This window comes from Sparus aurata, chromosome 10 (genome assembly GCF_900880675.1).
Source record: "Sparus aurata chromosome 10, fSpaAur1.1, whole genome shotgun sequence".
NCBI lineage: Eukaryota > Metazoa > Chordata > Actinopteri > Spariformes > Sparidae > Sparus > Sparus aurata.
Genome location: NC_044196.1, coordinates 21,590,062 through 21,604,474, shown reverse-complemented (window position 1 = coordinate 21,604,474; position 14,413 = coordinate 21,590,062). Strand labels below are relative to the sequence as shown.

At 40.9% G+C, this 14,413-nt stretch overlaps 1 protein-coding gene across 5 annotated transcripts in view; it reads right to left on the bottom strand.

Annotated features, from left to right (window-relative positions):
• The window catches only part of zanl (zonadhesin, like), a 65,804-nt gene that overhangs the window by 41,497 nt on the left and 9,894 nt on the right, over positions 1 to 14,413 (bottom strand). For 3 of the 5 annotated variants that reach the window (XM_030430730.1, XM_030430731.1, XM_030430732.1), the window contains exons 15-37: positions 14,118 to 14,246; positions 13,152 to 13,290; positions 12,684 to 12,825; positions 12,166 to 12,362; positions 11,575 to 11,713; positions 10,459 to 10,575; positions 9,625 to 9,749; positions 9,033 to 9,178; positions 8,337 to 8,480; positions 7,923 to 8,030; positions 6,776 to 6,945; positions 6,047 to 6,249; positions 5,516 to 5,660; positions 5,003 to 5,196; positions 4,713 to 4,854; positions 4,087 to 4,331; positions 3,801 to 3,949; positions 3,423 to 3,551; positions 2,456 to 2,594; positions 1,879 to 2,020; positions 1,361 to 1,557; positions 814 to 952; positions 149 to 265 (exon numbers count right to left, since the gene is read on the bottom strand). In XM_030430730.1, coding sequence (XP_030286590.1) covers positions 149 to 265; positions 814 to 952; positions 1,361 to 1,557; positions 1,879 to 2,020; positions 2,456 to 2,594; positions 3,423 to 3,551; positions 3,801 to 3,949; positions 4,087 to 4,331; positions 4,713 to 4,854; positions 5,003 to 5,196; positions 5,516 to 5,660; positions 6,047 to 6,249; positions 6,776 to 6,945; positions 7,923 to 8,030; positions 8,337 to 8,480; positions 9,033 to 9,178; positions 9,625 to 9,749; positions 10,459 to 10,575; positions 11,575 to 11,713; positions 12,166 to 12,362; positions 12,684 to 12,825; positions 13,152 to 13,290; positions 14,118 to 14,246 — 3,497 coding nt within the window. The remainder of the gene's footprint in view (positions 1 to 148; positions 266 to 813; positions 953 to 1,360; positions 1,558 to 1,878; positions 2,021 to 2,455; positions 2,595 to 3,422; positions 3,552 to 3,800; positions 3,950 to 4,086; positions 4,332 to 4,712; positions 4,855 to 5,002; positions 5,197 to 5,515; positions 5,661 to 6,046; positions 6,250 to 6,775; positions 6,946 to 7,922; positions 8,031 to 8,336; positions 8,481 to 9,032; positions 9,179 to 9,624; positions 9,750 to 10,458; positions 10,576 to 11,574; positions 11,714 to 12,165; positions 12,363 to 12,683; positions 12,826 to 13,151; positions 13,291 to 14,117; positions 14,247 to 14,413) is intronic. The other 2 variants (XM_030430733.1, XM_030430734.1) reach the window with 2 other exon arrangements.

The window sequence follows — 14,413 nt, the reverse complement described above, 5'->3', positions numbered from 1 at the left end:
TTTTTTCAAAGAAAATGTTTTCAGTATTCTAATTACCTTTACAAAGATTGGGGAATTAAAAAAAAATGTGATTGGACAATATTTTTTTTCCTGGTAGTCAGGAGGATATATTAATAATACCTGTGTAAAATAAATTCCAAACATGTACCTGTGTTGTTCTTGCAAGTCCTGGCCAGTGTGTAGGTACATGTGCCCATGAAGGTGTAGAACTTCTTGTCAAACGTGTTGTAGTGAGGATCTCCAGACACCACACAGTCCTGAGAGCCTGAGAAAGAGAGACAAGCACTCTGAACAACCCTAGAACATCAGACTACAACAGAGCTGAACTCACAGTCCACAGGTTTGGTAACAATGGCTACTCCTTTCTTAAACCGTAACCTCTCAACAAAGCATGGATTGGTTCAGAGTTCAGTTCTCTTCTGCTTTTGGCTTTAGCTGGCATTTCATAGTTCTGGTCAGACCACACGCCCCACCGTGAGCACATCGCTCTACTGCATCAGCATCTGCTTAGAGCAAACAAATCCTGCTCAGCGAAGTCGCGACACCTGTCCGTTTTGGCACCTCAGCGGTGGAACAAACTACCGACCAATGTCAGGACAGCGGAATCACGCACCATCTCCACAAAAGACTCATTTGTTCAGACTTCGCCTCAACCTCAAACAGCATGACTCCCTGGTTTGGATCTACATCGCAAAACATCTGCTTAACTACAGCAATGAGATCATATTCTTCCACACTCTTCCTGTAAGTATCAAATAATTCAAATTGAGTTCAGTTGACGTATGGCTAGTATTACAAAGGTTGTTAACTTACTGGTGGGATAACATCCCAGCTCTCCATCCTGGACTTTACACTCCTGCATTGGAGGGCACTCAGAGGCCACACAGGTAACGAATGGAGCATCACATCTACATTTCAGGTTACAGTCCTCTGCATAGAACTCCTCTCCAGGCTGGCACGCACACACACACACACACAAACACACACACGCACAGACAAACACACACATTTGAAGTATGTTAGCAGGAGGTAGCTTAAATTTGAAAAAAATCATGACTGATGAATACAAATTGTTTTGACATGAGTGAAGATATAGGGTCACTGGAGAAAATGGGTTTCAACACAACTGACAGTTCAATATCCTAACATGGTGAGCACACCTGCTGGTTTTGTAAGTAGGTTTTTCCAGTTTTCCAATTTAACATTTTAAGAGGACACCATGCAAACAGAGAAATGTGCTGAGGAATGTACAAGGACAGGACACACACACATACAAACACAGACACAACTGAACACAAAATGTCCTCACTATGTTAAAAAATTCAAATGGTCCCACAGAAACAGCCCACATCCACATTACCTCATAATACTGGCCATTGGTGTGTTTGCAGCCGCATGAACTCTTCTTGATGCATTGGCCAGCACTTAGGACGTAGCCTGGGTCACACACACAGGCCTCTGAGCAGGGCCCACTGCAGGAGGAAGGTTTTCCAGAACATGTCTCCTGACAGGCATCTGCACAGGGCTCATAGTGGCTGTTTGGGGGACAGCTCAGAGCTAGAGGGTGGATGGGAGGCTGAAGTCAGTGATAATATAGGCAAAGTGGTATACAGTATTCTAAGACCTTGGCCTGTATTTATCAAGTGTCTTAAAGTCCCTCTTAGTAAATCTAGGATGGAGGACACTATTACCTAAGGGTATGTTATGAAGCTTCCTACATTTGGCTATTGACTCCAAATTTGTGTCACAAATGTTTTGGCTAATTTGACAAAGGTGATTAATACTGGCCCAGATTAAATAAGAAACCTTAACTTTAATACCGCCCTTACATTTCTCCATCCACTTATTATTTCTCTATCTAGATCACCCAACACTCACGGCAGAAGGTTTCATTCCTCCAGGGTCCAATGTTGACCCCACGGTCCTGGCATTCATTGACGTAGGCTTCGATGGCTTCACAGAGAATAGGCTTGGCTCCATCCAGCTCACAGAGATCAAAGACACAGTCCTTGAAGTGATTCTGAAGACACATACACACACACACGTACACAGAAAAATGTTGTCAAAGAGAATAAAACCTACAAATGTGCATTAGTCATATCTACATTGTGTACAAAAACGTGAACCATGCACAAAATACTAAAAAAAACCTCGAAGCTCATGTATTTTGAGTTCAGAGAGCTATAGTTTCTGGAAACGTGAAATGGTTGAAAAAACTTTAAGTCCAGCAGTTACTTGTGGTGCACCATTGGGGTTCAGTGTGTGTCAATTAATAATAAGCACAGTGTATCGAAACCTTTGTGGCAGGAAATCTACAAATCTATATATTTTTTAGAGTTGGCAGATAAGCAGTTCCACAAAACCAACTTCGGCTCATACTCAGTTGTGACTTTCTACAAGGATGGAAGAAAGAAAATGGAAATTGTCACTTGCTTTAGTACGTGTACCGACTTACATTGGGGTTGATCCTGGGGTGGCACGCAGCAAAGGGACCGTTTTTGTCCAGCAGGATGCCGCAGTATCCAGAGCTCTCATACTGTTGCTGCTCTTCTTCATCACATTCAGGGATGGTGGTGTTAGGCTTCTTATTACACCTGTCAACACAAACAGTCATTTAAAGAAGCTGCGTGTGTTAGTAAGCTTTTGTCACTGGATAGCCTGTCAGCCACAAGGCTATATTGAAGTATTTCTAGAGCTACAGTAATGAAGTTCTGGCACAAGAATGACAGAAAAAGTGCAGCTAAATTGTCCCCAATACTAACATACTAGCAAGACAGCGGTGAGTACTAACAATAGCTGTTTGTTGTTTAGGTAAATTAGGTGTCTTCTTACATGTGAGTGAGACATCAGGTAGCTAAATATGGTTATCGATAACAACAACAATGTGCTGTGCTAACAGTGCGATAGTACAGACACTGAGCCCAATAAAAGGCCTGCTTTGGCAGCAACTCTCTCCTTCAGTGGCTAATGTATGTACAAAACACACTATTGTTGCTAGTGTTTTATGTCTCAAGAAGCTACAAGAGATTTTGGAACATAGCAAACTAGCAGCTAACACATCTCCCAGACGGCCAGCAAGAGCTACAGGGCAGTCAGTGTAATAAGACAGAGCACATTCATGTATTTCCGAGGAGTGACACTAGAGGTTGTCTGGAGGGAGGTGGTGGGATTTTATCGGTTACTTTTAAAATGTAGCTTGTTCTTGCTGGTTTCTACAATTTTACCAACCCCAGCTTTGATCTAAAACATATTCATGCTCAGCTCAGTTTCGTGAATTGATTTTTGTTCCTGATGATCATATTGGGCAAACTGAACCTTTACATTTATTTTGATGTATGGAGATATAGACATCGTGAGCCATTAGTGTGACTAAATGACTAGTACATGTGTGGGTGTCCTATATATTAATGTATGCTACTCACTCTGGGTCCGTGTTCCAGCTGTGTCCAAAGTCATTGGCCTTGTTGGTCAATGACCCATCTGGTTTGCGGAAATCATCTTTAGTATCTCCATCGTAATCTCCACATAGTCCACACAGCTTGTCTTGGTAGCTGCAGGTTGCAGAAAAAAAATCTGTTGGTTAGACATGGACGTGGAAAGAGGAGCAACAACTCCGTAAGAACTACATCTCCTAACTTTTGTGAGTTTGCCATTTATTGTCATACCAGCCAAGTAGTGTTTTCTCTGATTATCAGAGTTTCTTATTGGCATCATTTCAAAACGTCCATTAAAAATAGGATGCAGTGTGTGCTTGGGGCAAGAACACATAAAGATTGAGCATCTGTTGAGACTTCACTTACTCCTTGATCACTTTGATGTCCATGAAGTGGTTTCCATCATAGCGAACAGTTACACCAAAGTCCATGGACACAGTGTAGTGCTTTCCTGACTTGAACACAGAGACTCCAGGGGCTGGAGTCACTGGCAGGTTAACATTGGTCCCATTCACCTGTATGGGTAAAGAAGAACAACATAATGACTGACTACAGAGGAAAAAGTTAGGTACACATTTAGAGCTACAATGGCATTAGTAACCTAAAAGGTGCATGTTAAACATCTTTGGTAGTTCCTTCCCTCGTGTCTTACCTGCACAGTGCCACCTTTGAGGATGGAGATCTTCACCATTTTAACATGTACATGTACAGCCTTCACGTAGGAGATGGTGGGCCTGTTAAAGCGATTTTCATTGTCCGCATGGACCTCAAAGTACGGCAGAGTTGTGTCATTGCAGGGTGCAGACATCAAATAACTGCAGCTACCCATGAAGTTGTACTTGCGTTTGTCAAAGGTGGTGTAGTGGGGATCACCGGATGCTATGCATGTGGATGTACCTGAAGGAATGAGAAAAAAGATTCTGTATGTTAGCATTTTTTTTGTGACGAATATTTAAGTTAAACAGTTAAATATAAGCCCTAAATTACCCTATTTCGACAGAAAATACAAAAATGGTGCATACAAAACCAAAGGGCCTTATAAATGTACTTTCTATGTCATCAGAGACGTAGAATATGAAACGGCTGACCCCTAAAAAGTTTACCCCTCTCTGTAAACTCTATCTCTATTCATCTGGGAACTAGTACTAGTAATTGGCTTTTTGTGTACAACTCTAAATGTTTACAAGGAATGCTGCGCCAAATGTGTGCACCCTAATTGAATGATCACCAACATCAGTTCGTGTACCACTTCCTTGACAATTTACAAGACATTAATACCTTTAGGATAGCAGCCAGAAACACCATTAACTTCGCGACACTCCTCAGTAGGCTCGCAGGAGTTATCAACACATTCCAAAGTGTAGTTCCCTTGACAGCGACACAGCTTTGAGCAGCCATCTCCAAATACAATCTCACCAGGCTGTAAAGTAATGTAACCAAGGATCAATGCTTGGAGGGCCATGTCATTATAACTACACATTACAATCTTGTCATTTACTGTCTTGCCATTGTATCTTTGTACTGAGCAGTAATTTATGCAAATGTAAATATCAACTAGGACATCTGACCTCATAGTAATTATTGTTGTGATCCAAACAGCCGCATTGCTCCAGCGGCACACAGTGGCGTCCCTTGAAGACAAACCCTGGTTTGCAGAAGCAGCCACTGATACAGGAGCCAGAACAGTTGGTGGAGGGTTCCATGCAGGTGGGGATACAAGCTGGACCACAGTCTATATACTCTGCATTAGGAGGACATAGGTCTGTACAGCAGAAAGAAAAGGAATAACAATAATATTAGTATTGTTTTTGCTGATAATCATGATGATAGCAATGTTAATAATAATTATCGTAATCATGATAATGATGACAATGATGATGATGATGATGATGAAAAAAAGAAGAAGAAGAAAGAAAGAAAGGACTACCTGTCTCAAGTATCGTTCTGATCAAGCATATAAAGGGACATTTCCCATATGAGCACAATATAAGTTGAGATAACGAAGGCCATTAAACTCATTTTTGACACAAGATTCCTCTAAAACAGGAACTGTATGTGTTTTGTGTGTGTGTTTAAAATACCTATAGGGCGACATTCATATTCTCCATCGTGTAGCTGGCAGCTTTCAGTTGTTGGTTTACAGCTGCTGTTGTGACACTGGATCACACCTCCACCTTGACACACACACTTCTGCTCACAACCCTCCAAGTACCAGTCATCACCCACCTGACAGTAACACACACAAACACAAAATTCAAATTATGAATTGTACAGGTAGATACAATACAATCTGTGAAATCTAAATACATCAAAATTCCACAAAATTTCAGGTAAGATAAATTCACAGTCCATTAGTCTACTCAGGATGTAAAGACTGACTATAAACTCAATACACAAATAATTGTACATGTTTTTCTAAAACTTTGTGAATAGGGAACGCCAGGATTGTTCCCTCCAATATCCCAACAGGACAGTGATGTGGAGTATAAATATAATGTTGTGTTCTGACCTAAACCTCATGGTACAGTGAGCATTAGAGATAATTCATTTCTTTCTTCAGAATAAATGGAATGTGATTGAAGTCTCTTGAACAAGACTTTGTTCCCACTCACGGGGTGATAGGATCCACTTGTGTCCACACAGCCACAGTCTTTCAGTGCCACACACTTGTCATTGCTGAGGATGAAGCCTGGGTCGCACTCACAACCCTCCACACATGTGTCCTCACAGCCTGGTGGTCCGACCACACCCAGACATGTCTCTGGACACGAACTCACACATAGAGAGTAGGAGCTGTTGGGAGGACAGGTCAGGGCTGTGTGGAGAAACAGAGGGGAGAAGGTTTAAGTGTAAAATGAAGGGATTAGGGAAGGGCAATATACAGGATAGAGGGTAGGCTAAACACAGGGATAGATTGAAGGATGAACAGTGAGATCAAGACAAGGATAAAAAGTTAAGTTACAGGGATTAAGGTGTTTGTTATATGAGGAGAAAGGGATATCTATTACTCTTTACATTATCCAGACTTTTGGACCCTTTAATATATCACACCATCATATTGATTATTCACTTGCTATATTTTATTTTTGTATATAACTACATACTGTAGTTTCTGATGATTTGTAGAAGTTTTGACAATGTAAAAGGTTGTTGTTGTAAGATGTTCCCAATGATAGTCCATGCTGTTGATGTTTAGCATGAACTGTTGAGCTTTGCCAAAGTCCGGCTTAAGAAAACGGCTCCTGTTAGCAGGATGTCCTGTACCCCAACCAGAAGCAGAGAAGACAATGATCCTCTTTGGAAAAAGGACAGTTGGCCATGTTTAAATACTGAAGACTTACGGCAGAAGTCTGGAGTCCTCCACTGGTGGACTTTGGCCCCAGCACTCTGGCAAGCATCAGTGTAGGCCTGGAGCTGATCACACAATACATGCTGCTGGCCATTGAACCGACACATGTCATATACGCAGCTCTGGAAGAATGGAGTGGGATCCACCACATTGATACACTCCCTAGAACAGAGAAAACACTCATTCAGATTGGTGAGGAGAAGCTCAGAGTCCAGTTCTGTGTGAGGTATAGGCAGCTTGAGCTTGCTCATGGAGGAAATGTTGGGTATCTTTAAATAAATTAAATAAAGATTCTGCTCCAACTACAAAATGGAAAAATAAAACCAGATCTCCGAATCTTAATTGCACTTGCTTATGGCAGAACTTTACAGAATGGTTTTGTCTGCATACATTTCTTCTTGTAAAATAGGTCCTATTGTGGACCCCTGAGTGACACCATTTGGTATATTTAGAAAGCTAGAAAATAGACAATTTGCACCATCCATGTTAATGTGCAGTGTGTTTCAAACTATCATATTTTTATGAACAGATGGCAACAAAAGAAAACAAAGGAGTAGTCATCGATGTCACAGGGCCAAATCTCTGAGTCGCTAACAAAAAAACCTTATAATAATTAAGACCAAATGCTTTTTTCAAAATTTCAGTATTATTTGAACTGTTAATGGGGCACTACAAAGACAACATCCCAGATCATGGTGTAACCAAGGATTTCTCAACCTGGGTTGGGAGAGTACACATTTATAACAGGAAGCGTGTGGTACAAACCATAGGAGTAGAGTTTGGCCATTTATCAGTTTGGCCGTTTAAAAGTCCAGCTAGAGACGCTACTGAGTTGTGTCATAGGAAATGTAAGATCTGATGTTTCTGGTACTTTACCCATACAACTAAAAGTGTCTCAGTTTTAAAACACAGATTTATGTATAAACAATATACAAACAATGTAACCCCTAGGGTATTTACAGCCCTATTTCATATTTCAGTCACATTTCAGCAAGGAATTCATTTCTTAATATAACTGTTCAGATTCAGAATCTGTATCTCAGACAGAGTGTTCAACTCAGGACCCTCTGAACAGGATAATACCCTGCAGTCCATCAGTTGGAGCAGGTCAATAATTCTGAAAAAGGCTGTTTTCTCACCTGAAGGGTCCTGCAGGATCTTTGATTTTTCCACATTTTTCTGGTTTCACCACCTCAGCCTCAAGACTGGGGTCACAGTCTGGGTCAGGCTTGGTGCCTGGGGTACACCTGATCGGTAAAGACACAACAACAAGAATTTCACTAAATTATATAATTAATAGTCTCAGGAAACATATCCGTTGTGTGAAAAATGTCAGAACCCAGCATTTGGGTCACTAGTGTAAATCCATACATTGCAAAGTTTATATAATGTACGTTTTGCCATTCCCAACCTTTAAGTAACTCAATGCATGTACAGGTTAGAGTATCCATCTGTGAGCCTTAGCTAAATTAAATGCTGGAATTTCCAGGAAAGTCCTGGGAAATCCGCACATTCTCAGATTATGGCACAAAGATGAATGCATGTGAACTCACGAGTCATCCTCATCCTCTTCTGTCTGCCAGCTGTTGCAGAAGTCATTGACATTTCCTACCAGAGTACCATCTGGTTTGGTGAAGTCATTGTTGGGAGTCCCATCGTAGTCACCACAGAGACCACACATCTGGTCATAGTAGGAGCTGAAGGGACAAAAAGAATGAACATTTTATGACCAGACTTAAAGAATATAAGGATTGGCCCCTTAATGTAATTCAGGAAACAAACTGACAGAACAGGGTGAACAAAGTATTGTTGGGATGATAAATAAAGCCATGAAAAGGCCAAAAAAAATTAATAAAAAAGCAGGTATAAATGACCTTGGAACAATAGTTTGTACAGATGTCCAGCTGATTTCCTGAGACGTTTTTACATTAATATACCTGTTGTCTCAACCTACAGTCAGACTAAACAATGGCCTTCAGTAGTTAGACGAAGCTCTTCTCCAGATTCTTATGTTATGAATACATTTGAAAAATGCTATTATTGTTTAGAGGTATATTATCTATTTTCTTCAAACACACACGTACACACACACACACACACACACACACCCACACACATATATTCATTATTTGGAAATTCTTAACAACTTTCCTCATAAAAAAAAGAATTCACATGTGAATGCACTGTCACATGTAAGCAACTGTTCATTTCATGTAGGCCGGAGCCATATTTCCAACATCCATACTGACCTGGGAACTGATATCTGGGCGTAATGGTTTCCATCCCAGCGCACTCGGAGACCGAAGGTTGTCTGCAGTGTGATGTACTGACCGGCAAGACTGAGGGATATGAGAGGAGACGGGGAGTGAGGGAGGGCCACCCGCAATCCATTCACCTGCCAGAGGGAAGGACAAAAAAGAGAACATAAAGAAGATGTGGGACAGAAGCGACTGGTATGGCAAGTTAAATAGTGTGCTTTGTGCTTATATAGCACATCAAGAACACTAAATGAAGGCTGAATTCCATTGTGAGTACTGAGTACTTATGTACTAAGGTAGTAAATGGTAAAGGATTTGCATTTTATATAGCACTTTTTCCAGTACTGACTGTACAGTGCTTTACAGTACTTGCCACATTCACCCATTCACACACACATTCATACACTGATGGGAGAGGCTGCCATGCAAGGTGCGGCGTCATTAATGACTACTTAGTGAAGTTAAAAGGAAAGGGTGAGTAGAACAACAAAAAGGAAGATTAAGTCGGATAGAAACATACAGCTACTGATAGATTCAGATACTGTGTGTGTGTGTGTGTGTGTGTGTGTGGACCCATACTGACCAGTGTCTTCCTGGCCTTCATAAGCGTCACAGTGATTCCATTCACAGTGACATAGAGTTTTCTCAGGTAGGACACTCCAGTCACTCCTCTCTCCTCATTCTTTGCCTCCACTGAGAACCAAGGACCTGTACAGAGAGCAGAAGACCAAACGTAACCAAGGATACTGTGTAATTATATCAAAAAAATAATCCCAACAAATATTTGATAACTAGCTTTCATATGTTGCAATAGCCTAATCAAATTTACATGCACTTTGTCCTTAATCCAGTTTCATACTTCTGACACAGTCAGTGCATTTACATGCTAAAATAAGTGATCATGTAACCACATGAGAAGAAGAAGAAGGCTTTTGTTTAGCCTAAAAAATAAGGTTTTATACAACTGAATTGTGCAAAAATGTATATGAGTAAGACTAGCTATTTCAATCTAGCATGTTACTGTAGTGTCACCGTGACTAAATGTGTTCACAATGGCAGAAAAGTTGTGGCAGGTTAAGAATGTTGCAAACATGTTCATGTATGACTTATTTATCACATAGACAGATTGTTTTACTATCGTCTGTTTTCACTCTTAAACAAGTAGAAAATCACACCAGTAACATTTTTCTTCCAATATATGGTATATTGAGTTATGTCAATATCAATCAGTGGTATAAAAGTTGATCAGGGTAATAACTGTTCAAACCTTTCATTCTCAGACAACCAGACAAATAAAACATTTTTTTACCTAGATAATAATAACACCTGCCTAAAATCCCAGTCAACATTATGTGCCAAAGTGTATATTCTGCCTATAGGGAATAAAGGGCACATATCTAAATGTCTGAACCTGTACCTGTGTTGTTCCTGCAGGTTCTGGCCAGTGTGTAGGTACATGTTCCCATGAAGCTGTAGAACTTTTTGTCAAACGTGTTGTAGTGAGGATCTCCAGACACCACACAGTCCTGAGAGCCTGAGAAAGAGAGACAAGCAGCCTGAAAAACCCTAGAACATCAGACAACAACAGAACCGAATTCACAGTCTGAAGATTTGGTAACAATGGCTACTGCTTTCTTACACCATAAATTCTCAACAAAGCAATGACTGAATCAGGGTTCATTTATCACTCTGCTTTTGGCTTTAGCTGGCATTTCATTAGAGCTACATAATCGGCTGACAGAACTGAGTGGCCACTGCTAGTCTAGACATGGCGGTAACAATATTAGGACAGGTAGAGTTGTATAATTGTTTAGCTTTATTAAAATCACATTTCAGCAGTACAAAATCAAACTGTGAAGCAAGGAATCTCTGTCACATATGTTGATAACCGTTAATGCGATCTGTGGGTGCATAAGACCCAAGGACATGCATTGTTGAGTGAAAAGTTGTGTGAAAGATATAATTCAAAGAAAGGGTTAGGGTTAACCCTTGTGTTTGGCACATTATTTCTTTGTTGTAACAATGCTTCTTCCCAATAAATCAATACATCTTTTATTGCGAAGAAGAAATAAACCTTTTCCCTTTTAAATTGTGCCACATTTATTTGGAACATGCATTTGTGGGATGAGCAGAAACACACATTTCCTTACTTTCTGTGCTATGTTTAGTTGCTGTGAAGAACATTTTCTCTGCAACTGTGCATCAGAACAACTTCACAACAGGAGGGGGTTGTTTGGGCATGCTACACGTTTAAACTTTGAATAAATAAGCGAACAATGTGCCCATGACAAAAAAATACAAAGGCAGAGGTAATAGAACTAGCAAACAGGAGTGCTGGCACATTCGGTTGGCAGCAGAATCACCTAATCGGAAGACATTAACTGCCTCTGTGGTTCAACATTTCTACATCTCAAAACATCTGCTAAACTGTAGCAATAGGTTTATATCCTTCCACATTCTTACTGTAAGTACCATATAATTCATACTGACTTCAGTTACCGTATGGCTAGTGAGACATAGGTCGTAAACTTACCGGTGGGATAACATCCCAACTCTCCATCCTGGACTTTACACTCCTGCATTGGAGGGCACTCAGAGGCCACACAGGTAACAAATGGAGCATCACATCTACATTTCAGGTTACAGTCCTCTGCATAGAACTCCTCTCCAGGCTGGCACACACACACACACACACACACACACACACACACACACACACACACACACACACACACACACATTTGAAGTATGTTAGCAGGAGGTATGTTGAATTTGAAAAGAAAATCATGACTGATGAATATAAATAGTTTTGACATGAGTTAAGACATAGGGTCACTGGAGAAAATGGGTTTCAACACAACTGACTGTTCAATATCTTAACATGGTGAGCACACCTGCTGGTTTTGTAACTAGGTTTTTCCAGTTTTCAAATTTTACATTCAAGAGGACACCATGCAAACAGAAAAATGTGCTGAGGGAATATACAAAGACAGAACAAAAACATACAAACACAGACACAACTAACCCAAACGGTCTGTTCTCATAGTGACAACTACAAAAAATGTCCTCATTATGCTTAAAAACTGAACATGGTCCCACAGAAACAGCCCACGCCCCAAATTACCTCATAATACTGTCCATTGGTGTGTTTGCAGCCGCATGAACTCTTCTTGATGCATTGGCCAGCACTTAGGACGTAGCCTGGGTCACACACACAGGCCTCTGAGCAGGGCCCACTGCAGGAGGAAGGTTTTCCAGAACATGTCTCCTGACAGGCATCTGCACAGGGCTCATAGTGGCTGTTTGGGGGACAGCTCAGAGCTAGAGGGTGGATGGGAGGCTGAAGTCAGTGATAATATAGGCAAAGTGGTATACAGTATTCTAAGACCTGGGCCTGTATTTATCAAGTGTCTTCAAGTCCCCCGTAGTAAATCTAGGATGGAGGTCACTATTACCTAAGGGTATGTTATGAAGCTTCCTACATTTGGCTATTGACTCCAAATTTGTGTCACAAATTTTTTGGCTAATTTGACAAAGGTGATTAATACTGGCCCAGATTGAATAAGAAACCTTAACTTTAATACCGTCCCTACATTTCTCCATCCACTTATTATTTCTCTATCTAGATCACCCAACACTCACGGCAGAAGGTGTCGTTCCTCCAGGGTCCAATGTTGACCCCACGGTCCTGGCATTCATTGACGTAGGCTTCGATGGCTTCACAGAGAATAGGCTTGGCTCCATCCAGCTCACAGAGATCAAAGACACAGTCCTTGAAGTGATTCTGAACAGACACACATACACACACATAAGCACAGAAAACATACCCTAACCTACCAAGGTGCAGTAGTGATATATAACTTGTAAACAAAAACTTGAGTCATGCACACAATACTGAAAATCTTAAAGCTTGTGTATTTAGGGTGCGCTTTAGACTGTTCTTATTAATAAGCTCTGTCTATTGAGACTTTTGTGGCAATTAATCTGCAGATATACAGTTCCACAAAACCAACTTTGGCTAATACTCAAATACTCAAGTTGTGACTTTCTACATGGATGGAAGAAAGAAAATGGAAATTGTCACTTGCTTCAGTACGTGTACCGACTTACATTGGGGTTGATCCTGGGGTGGCACGCAGCAAAGGGACCGTTTTTGTCCAGCAGGATGCCGCAGTATCCAGAGCTCTCATACTGTTGCTGCTCTCCTTCATCACATTCAGGGATGGTAGTGTTGGGCTTCTTATTACACCTGTCAACACAAACAGTCATTTAAAGAAGCTGCGTGTGTTAGTAAGCTTTTGTCATTGGATAGCCTGTCAGGCAGACAGAGAGATTACCTGTACTGTCTACCTACATGCCTGTGCACTCAGTGGGGGACTCTTCCACAGCGGTGAGTACAAACAATAGCTGTTTGTTGTTCAGGTTCATTAAGAATAAATGATAAATAAATGAAAACATTGTGAGTGAGACCATAGTTAAATACGATTAGCGATAACAACAATGTGCTCCGCTAACAGTAAGAGAGTACAGGCGCTGAGCTCAATAAAATGGCTGTTTAGGCCCTGAGACAAAGAACAGAGCTGTTGTGGCAGTATCAGCCTCCTTAACTAACTTTGGTTAGCACAAAGTGACGTCTATTGTTGCTAGTGTTTGATGTCTCAAGATGCTACAAGAGATTGTGGAACGTAGCAAACTAGCAGCTAGCACATCTCCAAGCTGGCCAGCAAGAGCTACAGGGCAGTCAGTGTAATAAGGCAGAGGACAATAATGTATTTTGGAGGAGTGACAATAGAGGTTGTCTGGAGGGAGGTGGTGGGATTTTATCGGTTGGATACTTTTAAAATGTAGCTTGCTCTTGCTGGTTTCTACAATGTTACCAACCCCAGCTTTGATGTAAAACATTTTAATGCACAGCTCAGTGTTGTGAACTGATTTTTGTTACTGACGCTCATATTGGGCGAACTGAACCTTTACATTTATTTGGAGTTTGGAGATATAGAAATCATGAGCCGTTAGTGAGACTAATCCATTAAAGTATATGTGGGGGTGTCCTAAATATTAATGTATGCTACTCACTCTGGGTCCGTGTTCCAGCTGTGTCCAAAGTCATTGGCCTTGTTGGTCAATGACCCATCTGGTTTGCGGAAATCATCTTTAGTATCTCCATCGTAATCTCCACATAGTCCACACAGCTTGTCTTGGTAGCTGCAGGTTGCAGAAAAAAAATCTGTTGGTTAGACATGGACGTGGAAAGAGGAGCAACAACTCGGTAAGAACTACATCTCCTAACTTTTGTGAGTTTGCCATTAATTGTCATACCAGCCAAGTAGTGTTTTCTCTGATTATCAGAGTTTGTTATTGGCATCATTTCA